We start from the raw sequence: 16655 nt of genomic DNA, 5'->3' as shown, positions 1-16655 counted from the left end.
CTTTAGTGCTTGCTGCAGCAGGAGGTCAGTGCTGTTGTCAAGTGCTAAAATGCTGTTGTCACTCAAGGCAGTCAAAGACCTTGTGTGACTCTTTTTTCAGGAGTTCTTGCTTGTTCCTGAGAGCTTTGCTGTCAGCCACGAACAGGGAGCCACGGCTGCCTGATACCTCTTTGCACTTGGAGTTGCTGTGGCCAGCATGGAGCTTGGGGAAGGGTGAATTCCCTGCCCTTTGAGTACAGGCTGTGCTGAGGATGAGAGGGAGATGAGTTAAATGACCGAAAGCCTTAGGCTGGGACGTGCCAGCTGCAATCATTTTTTCACTCCATCATCTCACCTTGCGACGTCGCTCTGCCTTATCCAGCCACCAGATGCCTGATGGATAACACAAGTGACAAGGGCAAAACCTCCTCGGTGGATGCAGAGGAAAACTTCAGGGGCTGCTGGCTCCTGCCCAGCTGTGTCTTTCCTGGCTGGAGTGAAATCCCTGCCTTGGATGGGGTTTGGGAGGAGATCAGACCTTGGTGCTGTGAGTTCCCGAGTGCTCTGGCCCCGCTCCAGCAGCACACTTAAGCACACACTTAACTTTCAGCATATATATACTCCCATTGAAGTCACTGGGGCTGTTTGCATGCTTAAAAGTAAGTATATGCTTAAGCTGGCTCAGAACCAGAGATTTCAGTGCTTTGTAGGTCCAGTCGTTGCTGGAGCTCAGAAAATTTGCTCGTGCAACTTGGCACATGCTTTTAATGAATTCAGAATCGGGCCAAAAAAATTTATCTTCCCTGACTTGGAAAGCTTACAAGGAAACAAGTTTAAGGTTTTGTTGAGTTTTTATTACTTTCTAAACATAAAATTTCACGTTTCTCTGTAGTCCTTAAAGAAACACATTTTTCTAGTGTTCTTGGGGGGATGTAGAGACTTGGAGCAATTTCCAAAATGCTCGGAGCTGATGGAGTAGTACCTGCGAGTTGCTGCCTGGCCAGGGCAGGATGTGGTGGCTCTGGAGGTCCCATCCATGTTTTCACACCTTGTAGGAAGATGTGGGGTTGCACTGGGTTGTTGTCAGGTAGAAGATTTCATTGTGGTCACCTTGGTGAGTTACTTGAACCTCAATGTTCTGGCTCTTCCGTGGTGTAAACAATAAAATTCTCTGTATCAGCCCTGAAAACTCATTTTGCCTCAGTCCTTTAGGTGTGTTTTGTAGCCTCTCCTCCATTCCCTGATCTTTGTCACTCAGTTAAGAAGCTGCTGAGTTTCCAAGCCAGTTCCTGATGTTAATGGTGCTGTATCCTGGTGGCAGCTGCTCAGCTGCCCCAAAAACAAACATTTCCATCACTCTGGTTTAACACTTGAATCCATCTCGTGCTGGTTGTGAAATATGTTGAAATACTGAGGGAAAGTTGTGATTCCAGCAGGCCCTGCTCGTACTATTGGGTATAACCCTAATAAATTGAATGGTAACTCAGTGAGATTTGCTACAGAAGTGTCAGAAGGTTCATCATTAGGAAGAAGCTCTTCCCTGTGAGGGTAGGGAGGCCCTGGCACAGGCTGCCCAGAGAATCTGTGGCTGCCCCATCCCTGGAAGTGTCCTAGGCCGGGTTGGACGGGGCTTGGAGCAACCTGGGATCGTGGAAGGTGTCCCTGACAATGACTGGATGGAATAGGATGGTCTTGAAGGTCCCTTCCAACCCAAACCATTCTGGAATCCTATACCTTGTGCTGCAGGAGCTGGTTACCCACTGCCACCCGTGTGTTGGGCACAAACCAGCAGGAAAAGTCACCCTGTGACCAATTCCCAAACACCCAGCTAGTGCCTGGTGTTTGCAAGTGAGATTTCTTTATCCCAAATCCAAGTGGTGATTAGACAGTAGCTTGGAACCAGCGTGCACATTATCTCATACTGAGGTAAGACAAATAAATTACAACTTGGAAGCCCTGAGTGGGATCAGTGATCCACCTTAGGAAAATATTTTGGTTTCTGTTTATAAGTCAGATGGGTTGTGAAATGTTTCATCTGGGAAAGGTGATATGAGACCAGAGAAATATTTGCTCTTATAATGCAAAAAATATTCCAGTTTCTCTCTTAGCGGGTTGTTAGTGATATAAACCAAATTCTGTGTTTCCAGAGCCTCGGTGCTCAGCTGCTTCCCCACAGATGCTCTGCCCTAAGCTCTCTCCTGACTGACAAGACACTGCCCATTATCTCCCCTTGTTTGTGGACATTTCTCAGCCTGCAAATTACTTAAAAAGAAGAAATGACCCCAAGCCCAGCAGAATTCCGTGTCTCTGGCGGACTGGGCGTGCTGTGTGGAGGATGCTGAGGATACTGGGGCAGGATTTGGGCACTGAGCCACATCCCTCCCTGCTGTGCAGCTCCAGCCAGCTGGGATTGGGATGGGGAAGCTTTCACCCCTCCTTTGCAGCAGGTTTCAAATCCAGTATCCCCAATATTCAGCTGCAGATGAGCTGTACCCACAATGAACTTGGCTTTTCCACACTCTCTGTTGTTATTACACAAGAAGGAGTCTCCTGTTACAATTTGAGTGATATATTAGGACATAGCACAGTTCCAATGTTTTTTCAACACGAAGATTTTTTTTAATTCAAATGAAACAATCAGAATTAAATTCCTTGGCTCACACAGTCACCACTAAGTCTCAAGCAAGATGACAAATCCACACTTGTGTCTCGAAGTGTAACATAAGATCTCGGTTATCCCGAAAACCCTGATGAGTTGTCAGATCTTTCCTTACTTGTGGGTAAATATGAGCCTTTTCTAATCCATTATGGATCCTTTGTACATGTGTATATAGATATGCATTTGCACATGCCACGAGATTGATAATAAGCAAGATAAATCTGTTTTCTTAAGGGAAGTAATCTATTATTCCAGCCCCTGCAGTGGAATTGGCATATTTCTACCTCATTAAGGCAGGGTACGCCTGCAAACCTCTTCCCAAGAGTTTAGAAATGACTTGGCACATAAAGAAATAAGCATCATTATGTGGTGTCACAGAAATACCAGATGTATCCTTCCTGCATCTCACACAGTGTTTTCCTCACCGAAGCCAACACGAAAGGCTTCAGCATCCTAAAATCACCACTTTTATTCGGAGGAGAAGTCAAACAAAATAAAGACTCATCTAAAAAAGCCTCCACTGAGATTTAATGGAATTCATTGTGTGTTTAAATTTCCTAGGCATTGTTGAAAATCTGTATAATCATCTTATTGTAAGCTTAGCTAAGTCGTAGATCTTCAGAGAGTGGGAAATTTTACTAGGAGAAAAAAAAAAACGTTACTGGATTTTCTAATTTTAAGCAGGACTGAGAATTATAAGTATGTGAATACCACAAGAAAACATTTCCAACCTTGCAAAAACGAAAAAGTGCTGAAGATCTTTTGCGAATCCTTTTTTAATGAAATTTCCAGACCTGGAGGTTGAAAGAACATCAGGTGAAGTTTTTCTGCTGTGCAGATTCGTACCTGGTAACGCACCCCCAGCCCAGCTTGTGCAGAGCCCTGGGTTCTTCAGGACACTCTGCTTTATGCCAGGATTAAATATAAAGAAATGTTAATCTCTAAGGGGGCTTGGGGCTGGCTGTAGCATTCCTGATTTTTTCCAGGCGTTCTGATTCTCTGAAGCGTTAAAATATGCACGAATCTTGCTGTTCAAGGGGGGGGGTGTTTAAAGTTTTTTCTTGGAAATTAATTTTATTACAAAGGGATATTTTGTTTTCAAAATCATAATAGCATCCAGTTATACTGTAGATTCCATCTCTTCTTGCTTTTGGGCAGCTAAATAAAGGGCAGCCAGTGTTGGAAAAATACGCTCAGCTGATTTTTCAGTGCGCTGTGCTCCTCAGGCTGTGGATGAGCTGCATCTTCTCTGTGGCTGCAACCTGTGGCAGCACCCACCTGTGCCCACCTGTGCCCCAGCCCCTGTGTTGTTCTTTCAGACAAGCTGACAACGCCTCGTGCTTCTGGTACTGCAAAACCACGGCATAAATTTCCCCGTTGACACCGAGCGCGCGTTTTGTTGCGTTTTCTCTTTTGAAGTCCTGCTTTGGACGGCTGTCACATCCTGCCTCCAGTTTTTAAACCATCTCGTGTCCTTCCACTAACCTCCATGCCTTGGGGAAGCCAGGAGCTCGGCAGTTCTGGAGGAGCTCCTGGCAGTGCTGGGGGAGGGGGGCTTTGAGGGGCTCCATTCAGCTTTTGGGGTCCTGGGGCTGCGGCAGCGCCGAGCCCCTCGTTCGGTGGCCAGGTGTGCCGCCAGCAGGGATCTGCAGTTGGATGGCATCTGACAGGCTCTGGGAGCATTCAAGGCAAAGGCAGGGTTTAATAAATACACTTAATCATTTATGTTTTGACCTTAGCCCAGACTCGTACTCAGACACAGAAAGCGGAGAGTTGGAAACGCACTTTGTCAAGGCTCCTTTGGCAAAGCAGGGCAGCCCTGCTCTGAGGAAAGGCAGATCCTTCAGAAAGGAGAGTAAAAGGTCAGGACTAATCCGAAAGGACAAGCAGTGTATGTCTGTGTGTATATTGGGTTTCACATATGAAATCCAGTCATGATAAATCTGATGGCTTTAGAAACATCTACTTTGATTAATGAAAACATAGTTCCCATAGACCATGGGTTTCATACTTCAAAGTTCCCCTGGATTTAGGACCTTAGGTTTTGCTTATTCATATAACATGCAGGAAACTATTTTTAAATGAATAAGGGAGTTTAAAAAAAAGAATTTAAAAGGCAAATGTTTCAACATCGGTGGTACAGATAGGCTGTATAATAAGGAGCAAAATTAACAAACAACACACATTTTATTATGCATTTTACAATAATGTTTACATTCTTTTCTCTATATTTGTTTTTCCTTGAAAAGATTTATGTATTTATAAAAATATCTTGCCGCTCCAGCTCTGAAAATTGCAGCCTTGCTCGCATTTGAAAGCCTTCAAGGATGGCCGTGATGGCTGGGTATGCTCCTGATCATCCCAAATGCTTCTCCTGCGCCCCTGGTTACCCCCTTGTGCAGGAGTGGAGGAGATGGAGTTTTTCGGGATGTGGGGAGCAGCAGAAGGGTGGGATGGTCACTAAGGACCTGCACCATGATCCTGGACATTGCCATCATTGCCTGGGCCACTGTCCTGAGTTTGTGGCCATGTGGGACATGGGCAGTGGTTGGGCAACCTCCTTCCCAACCATCCACGGAGCTGCTGGGCACGGGGGCTCCCGAGGCCGCTCCGCTCCTCCCGTCAGCTTCACTTCTGCTCCAAACTCATTTAGAAATCCTGACAGAGGAATAAACAGCAGTTTTGTTTGCAAGTCTGTGGTGCTGAGGAGGGACAAGCAACCTCTCAGCCTCACTTAGCCAAGAGTTCAAAGGGATTTGGAAGTGTTGGTTGCCTGTGGGACTGGGTACCCCGGCCGAAGTCTCCATTAATTAAATGCACTCACAGGATACAGAGCTGGTGAGTAATGTCCTGTTTATAGGAGAACTGTGAGTGGTTCTGGAAAAAAAGAAACTCTGTGGGAGGGAAGATGACAGGGAGCAGAGTCATTCCAAAGGCTGTGGCTCCTGCCATGGTTTCCAAAGGCAATAATTAACACTCACACCTTGGTGTAACCGCGTTCTGTCCCATGCAAGCTGGTGTGCCATGGGAGAGCGGGCTGGCAGCGTGTGAGCCATGCACAGGAGGGGATCAGCAGCACGTGCCATGAGCACAGACATGCCAGATCCAGGGCAGGTCAGGGGGATATTGCTTCTCCACACTCAAGTAAGGAATTTGCCCGCATCCCCCTTCAAATGTTCAGAGCGGCCGCTTTGTGGCATTCCTGCTGGAATCACAAAGTTATGGCTTGCAGGGGAGTTGGCAGAGCCTGTAGGAAAGTTCAACCTTTAATGTTTAAATGGGGTATGTTACAGTTTGACTCACTGCTTTGGGCGAGGAGTTTCCATGTGCTGGCTCCTCGCACGCCTGTGGGGTTCTCACTCCCGGCCGAGGAGTTTCTGGGCAGCTCCCTGTGGTCACCAGCGTGTCCAGTGCCAGGAGGGTCAGGACTCCCTTCAGAGTCCACTCCTGCTTCTGAAAAGGCCAGGAGGAGCAGGAGAGGTGATGGGCAACCATTCTGTCCCTCTTGGTTGCACCTCAGGGTCCACCATCACGTGGGGTCAAGCCCCATCCCGTTGATCAGGATGCATCTTTTACCAACTAAAATTGCCAGGTCATTTCTCCTCCTCTTCACTCTGTTGTTTTTGCTCACACGTATGTTGCAATATGCAAGGTGAGGCTCAAAACTGTCAAGCTCTTTAATAGAACCATTACTGTATTTTTGGACAACATTCTCTCTTTGATTTACTGTTCCTTAGAAGACAGGAAATGGAGCTACTTGATTTCATATTTTAAACAAAGCCGTCCAGAGGTTTAATGAAAAAAATTTCCCCTGGCTTTCGAATTAAAGAGCTATGGTGAAAGATTCAGCTTAGCTATTTTGACTTAGAAAAATAACACACTCAAAGCATTGAAACATTTTGTAAAAATACTTTTTACTACTAGATTTTTTTTTCAGAGAAGAAAAGAAGTTTCTCTGGTTTTCTCACTCTTGGTTGGTGGGGCTGTGAAATGAAAGGACATTTCCAAGGTTTAGGGTGTTGGTTTTTTTCCTTTCTTCTCTAGAATTTATTTTGCTTTTATATTAAAAGCCTTGAAACAATTGCAATGCTGAACACAAATCCTGTGTGTCTAAGGAAGGTAATTTGTTGTGAGTAATGATAGAAGCCTTTGCCATTAATAAAATGCAAGAAATGCTAAGCAGAAAGATGGGGACCTGATTCTGCTCCATCAGCAGTGGCAAGAGAAAAGGGTGGTGCTCCTTGGGAGGCAAATGTCTGTGGAAAGAGAGAAGTCAGAGATTGTTTTCAGGCAAAAACTGAAGTTTGAATAGAAAAATCCTGTGTGTGGAGCAGAATTAGCTCAGAGCATTTGGGGCTGGAATTGCAAAACAAAGCATTTTTGACCTATATGGTCAAGCCATGGGTCTTGCTCATTCCTTTTGGGTTGATGTGGAGTTCTGGGATGATGCTTGGACATCACACAGGGGAGGCTGGTGGTCTTCATTCCCACCCAGTTTCATCTTCAATAAATAAAGGAGAAGTGAGTGCTCTGCTGGCTTGAAAGCATGGTGCAATAGGATGAAATATTGACACAGTTTTAAGTCAATAAGATTTTTTTTTTCGGTGATTTAATGAAATTTCACCAGGATTTCACTAGTAATTGCTTGACTCACATAATGGGTCCTTTGCTCACTCTTGAGTTGTTCCTAAATGAATTGCTCCTTTTAGGTGGAACCTGTTCCCCAGCCAAAGCTGTATCCGGGCCGGGGGGACAGGGGAAAGTCTGGGCTTCACACGTCAGGGGCTGATATTGGTGGCTGTCAGTAGGGTTTCAGCAGGCTGTCAGCCTGCCTCCCCTCAGCCCTCAGTAATCCCTGGAATCATCAGGAGCTTTCTCAGCCCTTTGGTTCTGTGGTTACGTTCTGGCTTTGGCGATTCTGAGAGCAGGATGCTCCACCGAGGTTTATTTGTAAACTCCTCGCTGGCCGGCGATGGGGAATTTGATACCTTATCAAGTGAGATACTGGGATTGAAAAGGGGAGAGCCAGGCAGCCAGGAGGAGAGATTACAATATAATAAATAGCAGAGATAGGGTGAGCTGCTATCAGTGGAAGTTTAATGCCATTAGCCCTTGCACCATTGGGAATGATGTACATAGGGAATGATGTAGGCAGGGCAGAGCAGCCAAAGGCTCCTGGGAGCAGCCAGCCCATTGCCATGTCACACACTCCAGAGTCACTTTCCAAGGTGTAAAAATACCCAGAACTTAATTCTACCTTGAAAAAATTATTTAATTATTTTATTCTGATATGTGTGCTGTCTGCTGATGCACTGGCGAGACCAACAGGAAGGTCCATGACAATTAATCTTGTTTTTCCTGAAATAGTTTTGTTTTGCATCAGAGAGGGACAGAGCCAGGGATTTACAGGAGGAGAGGATTTGTCTGCTCAAGCAAGGTCCCCTTTTCTAGCCCCATGTCCTGAATAACCTCAGTCACACTCTGCGTGTTCAGCTTTACCTGGAACGCACTTTGTCAGTGTCTGTGTTGAAGTAAGGGGGAATTTGTGGGTTCCAGGGCAGCACAGAGCAGATGACGGTGCAAGGACCTCCTCTGCCTGTTACAGGCAGTGATCACCCACGGGCTACAGCGGTGGCTGCTGAATCCCAGCTGGATGTCTGGATATCAATGGTCTTGCCAGATGTGCGCTGCTACCACGGAGAAGGAGTGAAAAGGGAGGAAAGATAAAACTACAGCTTCCCCAGCCCTACAGTTTTTTTACAAGCAAGTTTTCAGTGCAGTTAATCCCTCTAACCTGCATTTGCATTAACACTTGCAGCCTCACACGTTGCTGCTAAGAAGTTTTGGCAGCTCCTGGCCCTGATTGCAGAGGTAACGCTGCACTTGTCTCCTTTGCTCTCACTCAAGTATCTCAGGAGCCAGAGCCTGGCGCTCCATGAAGTTTCTCCCTGTACACACAAGCAGGCATCTTGGCAGAGCTTCAAAAGCCATTTGCCTTATTATTCATATGTCTGCTTATAGGAGCAGAAATGCTCCCATTTCTCACTTTTGGAATAAGGGCTGACACCAGAAAAGAGGAGAGTTCTCATCTCTGGCGCAGCCCTGCAAACCTGTGGGAGCTCATCATGTCCCTGCTGCTTCCCTGAGGTTTGGGAAGCGGGTTTAAAAGTCCCCCTGATCATTCTCAGGCTATATTAAGAGCTCTGTCAAAAACACCTGAAGTCTGTGGGGTCTCAGGGTTGCATGAAACTGTAGAAGGATGACTTGGGGAAAAAAAGCTTCAAAAAACCCCCCAGATTTTGCTTTTCCTCTTGCCTTTAGGAGAGCTGACATCATGAAAATGTTGTAGAGATTTAAACATCATCGAAATTACTTTGCCTCCTCCCTGCATTTTCTCAAACAAGCTCTAAGAACCCTCGCTTTAAAACAAATTAGTGGACTGGAGCAACCTTATAAATCCAAAGAGCCATTAAAAGTTGAAATATTTGGTCATTCCTCCTCTCGGTTTAAACTGGGATTCATCCAGAGTTCAAGTGCATGTATCACACAAGAGCCACGGTCCCATTTTGTAGAGGTCCATTTTAGTGTTGATGGTTTTCTAGTGCCAGGAATCCACTCCGCAGCCAGGCTGAGGAGATAAATCAACGCCGTGCGCGCCGATGAAATTCAGGAGCCAGAAGTCACCATTGCAGCCCATATAAATCCCTGAATGCCAGCCCTGGTGCTTTTGTCCGTGCCATTAGAGTTCAGAATTATCTGCCCCTCTTTGCTGATGTATGGATTAACTGGCTGGCCGAGTGTTTACGAACGGTTATCACCCGGTACTTTGGACGTTATCAGAGGAAGGGCCGCCTGCCGCGGGGCTTGGTCTCTCACCCTTTCTATTACCACCTGTCAGTGGCAGGGAGTGTGCTGTGAAGCTGTACAGTCACAGACTACAAGTGTAGATAGTTTCTGACGGCTGATCAAAGGGGAAAACCAAAGGCCTGATAACAAGGACGTGTTTCATGTACTTTTAACTTTGAGAAACATTGGCATTTGCATTTTTTCCCCTCGGTAGGCTGGCAGAAACCAGGCACAATAAACGCTGCATATTCAGTTACCTAATAGTGGAGTAAATGGTATGTGCTTGAAGCAACAAAGCATAACTGTAATCTTGTTCGAAGTGGGAATGATTTAAGTAAGCCTTCGCAGAAGACTTGCTGTATAATAAAGGAGAATAATTTTAATTTGTACTTTGAAGTGATCCTGAATTCAGAATCTAATCTTTGCATTCGGCAGAACATCATACCCTGCTGTGAATGAGGTAATAACTGCAAGTCAAGGAATTATTTGAAGTATCTTTTGGAGGTACGTGCGCTCCCTCACAGGAGCCAGAGCCTTCAGTAGGCGCTGCTGGTGAAAGAGTCTCTGTTAGAGCACATTTGACCTAAAATTTCCCAGTGCAGGAGCACAGAAAACCCACAGATATCCCAGACTGAGGGAAGGGATCCATTTGTTCCTTTGTCAGAAACGAGGCAGCCCTGCCACGCTCTGCACTTCTCTGCTGCAGAGCAAGAAAGGGATTTTAGCTAAAGTTTCTTCCCATTAGCAAAGACAAAATAACTTTGTTGTTTCCATTGTCCAGGATGAGGAGGGGAAAGAAGGATTTCAGCAGCAGCCCAGTGGAAGACTAACCAACTTTAAAAATAATTTCTACTTGTCTAACATAAAAATAAATGTATGCCATTCACATTTGTGTTGTTGCGCTGCTTTCCTGACTCTCACCAGTGTGAGACCAGAATTGGGTCTGTATTTTAATTTAACCATTTTTCTTACAGCTGCTTGGTCAAAGCTGGTCCATACTTTGGGTTCTGCTGTGCTGTGCTGTGCTGTGCTGGTAACATAAACGTTTTAACTCCTGTGCTAAAAATCAGCTTTTCAGGCACCCAAAATGCACCACACGTGGAAGGAGGTTGGTGCCAGGGTGTCCCACACGTGTCCCTTTTGTCTGTTGAAGGTGCCTTCGACCGGAGCGTGACCTTGCTGGAGGTGTGTGGCAGCTGGCCCGAGAACTTCGGTCTGCGCCACATGTCCTCCATGGAGCACGGCGAGGAGGGGCTGCGCGAGCGCCTGGCCGACGCCATGTGCGAATCCCCCAGCAGGGACATGGTGGGATCAGGAACAGGTACAAAGAAGAGGTGTGATCAGAGATCACGTACATCTCACCCAATGGTGATTTTTTTTTTGGTTTTTTTTTTTAGTTTCGCCTTTCCTTTTTCTCTGTACGCTCCTCTCTCTCTCTGATTAATTTACTTTTGTGGGGATCTCACTGGGATGGAAGCGGTAGATCGCATGGATACGGTCTGAGATGTTGGCACATGAAGCTTCCTTATCGTATAGCTGGGACAAGGGCTCTCCTTCCTCCCCTCCTGCCAGCTCAGGAGCATCCTTGTGCAGATTGCTGCCCTTGCCCACCCTGCTCCAAACAATGCCATAATCACACGTATCCTCATTTTGTGTCTGAACAGAGCCACTGTGAAGCGCTGGTTCTGTAATCCAAATTAATCCATCTTCATCAGTGTCCATTATATTGATAAATTGTATCATCTGTTTAAGTAAATGGAATGGCACATCAGAGATTAGGCTGTCAGAAGGGGCCCCATGGTAGGAGATGCTCAGAAACTAAAGCGCGGTTACTGCAGGTTTATTGTCTCCATTAATTTCCGCTTGTTCCAAAAAACACCTCCAGTAAAAACTCCTCATAGTGATGGTGGCTCCTAACATCAGCTGCCAACTCACTTGTCACTCTCCTGGCAGCTTGCCTGGGAAGACAAAAGAGGAGAAACCAGCAGAAAGGTGTGGGAATGCCAACCTATGGATCTTTCAGGAAGAGCGGGAGCTGTCTCTTCCTTTTGCTCTTGCCCTCATGTATCACTGAGGATCTTGTGCTGCTCTGAGCTCTCCCTGCTCCTCAAGAAGTCTCTCCCATCAGGGCTCATCCTGCTTTGCAGGTGGGTCACTGTGGAGCAGGTAGCAAACTGCAGCAGCTTCCCACAGCCTGGAGGAGAAGGATGCAGAGGAGCAGGATTTTAGCCCTTGTCTGTAGGTACATGCAGCAGTAACCAGGCTGAGTAGTGCAGAAGCACCTTCATAACCCAGCTGGTCACCTTCTCAACTGTCCTCCCTCTGATTTCCATCAAGAGAGAGATGAAATCAAAGGATGGGTTGAGATTTGGTGTTAACAGAAGGAGTTGGCTGAACACTAAGTGTGGGTCTGCTGCAGATCTGGTGCAAATCCTCACCAGCTTTTTGCCTTGGACAAGACACTTCACATGTCCATGACTCCAGAGCTCCATCAGTGCAGTGAGGATAGATGCCTCACATTGCTGCTGTGGACTTCAATCAGCTCATGTCTGTAAAGGGCTGGGAATATAGAAAAAGCAGGCTGTGAAAATAGAGAAAGGCACATATTTCATCACTTACTGACCCATGCTGTGATCAGTGTGAACTTTGGGAGGGTATCCACTGCTGATAATGGGTCAGCACCCCTCAGGCTGTGTATGGAAGGGGAAAGGTGAGTGGAATACCTCCTCTGAAAGCTGAAGCCTTCCAGATGTGCCAGGTTAGGGCAACTGACTGCCCTGGAGACTTGACAGTGTATTATATTGTAATTACATTATATTGAATATATTATATTATATTGTAAACCAAGAACTTTGTCAGAGACAGAGCTCTGTATTTCCCTTCCATTTTCACCAAATCCAGCTGATGGCAGCGAGTGCCAACTTCTTTGGCATAAGATGAGGCTTGCAGTACTGCAGGTGTAAAGACAGAAAGGAGCTGTTTATAGAGATGCCATCACTGAGTTAATATTCATCCAAAGAGATTTCTCCCAGCTCTTGCTCCAGACCAATAAATCTCCCTAATGAGTGTAAGATAGATGCCATCTCAGAGCAGCGATTGTACGCAGCAATAATGAGTAACATGAGCACTGACCCAACTCACCCCATCCCACCACCCTCCTCTCCCTGTCATTAACACTCTGTGTTTCCCTGCCTGTCGTGGGATTCTCTCCACCACTAACACCCTTTATTCTCAGGATTTGGGCATGTGGTGACTCAGAGCAGCAGAGAAAACCCGGTGATAAGACAGTGAACTCCCGTGCCCTTTCCACTTCCATCCCCTAACAGCTCTTGAGCTGTTCCTCTTTACCAGACAGACAGGAGAAGTTCTCTGCTGCTCAGATGTACCTGGAGAGCTGCTCTTGCCGAGGGAGTGGACTGGAGCTGGCTGCCAGCACCATTCCTCAGGCTGGGGAGCACAGGGAAGGGCTCACATCTGTCTGCTGCTTAACAAATGGGCAGAGATAAGTGTGGAGCTGCATTACCCTCACTTCAAAAAAGAGGTGTCTTTGTTGGCTCATAACAAGTAGGAGGGTTTTCACTTCCCCCAAACCACTTACATTATAACCAAGCTCGGCTGAACTGAATTATCTTTGAAAAAACTCAGTTTTCCTCCTTGGGTTCTCTGCTGCCCACTCCCCACAGTGAAATGACAGCAAAGAGTTCAGCAGAAAAGGGCACTGGAGGTTTGTTTGTTGGTAGCTGATTTCTATCTTGCTGCTGCTTTCAAAATCAGTGTTTATGTTTCTACATTGGACTCAAAATCGTGGAATTTATAATCCTTCTAATAATCCTAAAATAACTATTTTAATTTATTTATGCCTTTATGTTACTCATGCTTTAACCCCTGTTTGTGCTCCTTGGATTCTCTTCAGTCCTTAAATAGATTTTGCAGAGATTTAACAAAACTTGCAAAGTCTTTCTCAAACTTCAGCACAAATTAATGAACATTTCTAACTGGGAATGTGAAGATTTGTGCATGTGCAAGGCTGGGGTCCAACGTGTGGACAAAAACTGGGCGGTAGAGTGGACAGTGAGACTTTGTCAAGTGCTCAACTGGTCCTGACATGCACTTAATGGCAAGAGATAAATAGATTCTTTTAATGCCTTAACTGTTAGGGCATAGCTGACACGTAGGTTTATATAGAAATCAGGGCTGATAGGCTGCAGTGGTGTGGAGGAAGTGTGTGCTCGTGGTGCACAGACCACTTTGGGGAGCTGATACTCCCAGAATCTTTGTTTTGTACCTGCCTCATTGCCTTGCAAAGCAGGGATGGCGACACTAACCCTGGCTCTGGCTACTGGCAGAGGCAGAAAATGACCCAGAGATTGGTCATACCACAAACATCAAACTGGAGGGTGCTAAAAACATGAGGAGCAATCTGGCACTCGCAGGAAAGGGGGATTAGATGAGGCTTCTCCACCTCCGACTCCGACTGGGTGCCAAGGGCTGTCGGACAGTGGGTGGGAGAAGAACCAGGTCTGGAAAGTGACCCCCCCAAAAATCTCCTTTCCTTGTGACCTAAGTGATAACTCCAGTCGTCCAGCTAGTTGGCTTGATTGGGAAAACAGCTTTTCCCCTTGTTATCCAATTATTCAGACGACCCATGTCTATCTCAAGCGGAGTCTGCTGTACATAAGCTGTCAGCCCAGATACACATTTAATTCCAAGGAAGGCATAAATTGGCAAAGATGCAAAAAGATGCTTTTGCTGTTTCAGTTTCTGTCAAACTCTCACTGAAAAGAAGAAATTATGAAAGTCTAGACACAAATGTTAGTGGTCAGTGCCCTCTTTTGCTTGCAAAGCTTTGTTTTCAAGCAGCTACAACATTTACATTTGCAGTGCAGTTCCTAAGTGTGTGCTGGAGCTTCATATTGCATTCCCCCCCCAAAAAACCACCCTAGGACTGTGATTTATGAAACTCTGCTTCAGACAAATATCTCTGACAGGATTCCGCTCAAACTGGACAGGAGGAAATTGCCAGCCTAGGCTAGAAATCTTTCCCTCCAAAGATACTGTAATTAGTAAATCCTCTGATTCACCTATTCCTTCAGCAAATACGCTTTTTAAGCTTTCCAATATATTTTGATCACTTCTAGGCTTAATATTTAAAATCAGTCTATAATAGGGGAGCAAGCCATTACAGCTTGAGCAACAGGATGGTTTTGGAAATGCATCTTTCTTCCAAAACTCCTGCAAACCTCCGAGTCTGTCAGCTCTCGCCTGTGGGAAGCCCGTGGCACAGTGAGGTGCACCTCTGGCCCTTGGAGGAAACCGTCTGGATTCCTTCCAAATTTCATGAACAAACTCAGAATGCACTGAAGGAAGCTCATATGTTGAAGCAAACTCTTTAACCTGATTAATGGGATGTAAGTAAGTGGAGCTAATTAGACGTGCTGTTAGGGGATGGCCGGGAGGAAACCCTGCACTGGGGCTCCAGGCACTTTGGATCCTGGTCCCCAGCCAAAGCTGTGTTGTTACACCAGCCCGAGCCTAACTTGGGTCTGGACACCTTTGAGCTTTGCAGAGGGATGGTTTTGAAATCTTCCTGTGAAATTTGGGGGTTGGAGAAGGGAAGTCACACGTTTTCTGGCATGCCTGGCTGAGGTGGGAAGCGGAGGGAGGAGGGCAAGCCAGTGGCTCTATGCAAGGACCAGCCTTCCTGGGGTTTTTTCCAGAGGAGAAAATATGCATACTCACAAGCTGTGTTCAAAGATCAGCAGCCACCTGGACACAGATGTAGCTGTACATTCAGTTTCAGGAACAGGATTAGCCCTTTATTGAGTCAGAGCTTTCAGTGGTACCTTCCCCCCCCTCTCTCCTTCCCTCCCTCCCTTCTTTCCTTTCTTCCTTTCTTCCTCTCTTCCTCTTCCTTTTAATTTTTCCAAGGCAATTTTCTCCTTCTCTCTCCTCAGTTGATTTTCATCCTAACTCAGACATGGGCTACAGGAACACAGAGCAAATGATTTTTCCCCTGAAGAGCATTTCTGCCAGGAGATTTCTGCATAGGTTCAGTGCAAAACCAGCTTGGGCGGCAAACCCACTGGTGGATCAAATAACATCGATGCTAAAAGCAGCCTTTGAACTTTCAGAATATTCATCCCAGGGTCAGAGATTAAATTACCCCCTCCAATAAGTCTGAGAGCTCAGTGCAGTTCTTCCTACAAAAGGTTTATTTGGATGGGCCTGGTTGAAAAGAAAGGAAAATTCAGGCTCTTTAGGAGCCACCATTTCTGAAGTGCTGGATAAGAGGAGCACTGGCCTTGCACACATTTTGGGATATCAAGCACTTCAGTGTGGGTTTCTTGCTCTCTCCTGTCCAAGGGTCTCCCTGAGCAGCCCCATCACACAGCCCTGGGCAGGCCCAACAAAGGCATTTTTAATTTCCCGGTAATTTCCCTTGTCTCCAAATCCAATCTTGCCACCAGCCCTGGGAGTTTTTACTGGAATTTCTTCCAGGTCATACATTATTTAAGGAGGAGGGGTGTGACTGCTGATACCATGAATATTTCTAGTGTGAATTCAGGTTCTTGCTGTTTGCAGAAAAATTGTAAAGGGAGCACTGCTGCCACAAGACAACTCTGACTTTCTGCCATTTGATAACAACTTGATCAACTGCATTTGCTTTTTATCAATTGTGGTGTGGGGAGATTCCTTTTCTTTTTCTTCTTATTAAATCAAGGTATTTTTTTAAGAAATATTTTATTTTCGATACAGACACAGCCGGTGAAGTAGCAGTAAAAAACATCACCACAAAGAGGCACATGGCTTTGAAATGTTTTGGTATGTAACATAACTGTATTGTTATCAGGTCTTAACTTTTGCACAAAGAGTATTTTCCCTTGTTCTAAAAGCAAACCCTCTCTCATCTTTCCAAGAGCCACATACCTAACGTGGCCATAGGGGGACACACCAAAAAATATCAAAGTGTCTCAAGTCATTTCACAAATAACATTGTTCTGTTGCTCTCCTTAAATGAACAAGAGTTTCTTTGATTTTTTTTTTTTTTAAGTCAAATTTAGGATTCTGCTGTTCGGAGCAGAGAGGTCACAAGGCCCTAATGTATTTAGCATTGACTGCCCTCTCTTGTAGTGCGTCTATTAGTCAGTAATTTGATTTGTACCTATTCATT

At 45.7% G+C, this 16655-nt stretch overlaps 1 protein-coding gene across 1 annotated transcript in view; it reads left to right on the top strand.

Moving 5' to 3' along the window:
- The window catches only part of BCAS3 (BCAS3 microtubule associated cell migration factor), a 300122-nt gene that overhangs the window by 268023 nt on the left and 15444 nt on the right, over nt 1-16655 (top strand). Inside the window, 2 exon segments of the mRNA XM_039562815.1 lie at nt 10638-10805; nt 16241-16306. Coding sequence (XP_039418749.1) covers nt 10638-10805; nt 16241-16306 — 234 coding nt within the window.

Source organism: Corvus cornix, chromosome 19, assembly GCF_000738735.6.
Source record: "Corvus cornix cornix isolate S_Up_H32 chromosome 19, ASM73873v5, whole genome shotgun sequence".
Lineage (NCBI taxonomy): Eukaryota > Metazoa > Chordata > Aves > Passeriformes > Corvidae > Corvus > Corvus cornix.
The sequence above is the reverse complement of the archived record's forward strand: the minus strand, read 5'-3'. Positions and strand labels throughout refer to the sequence as shown.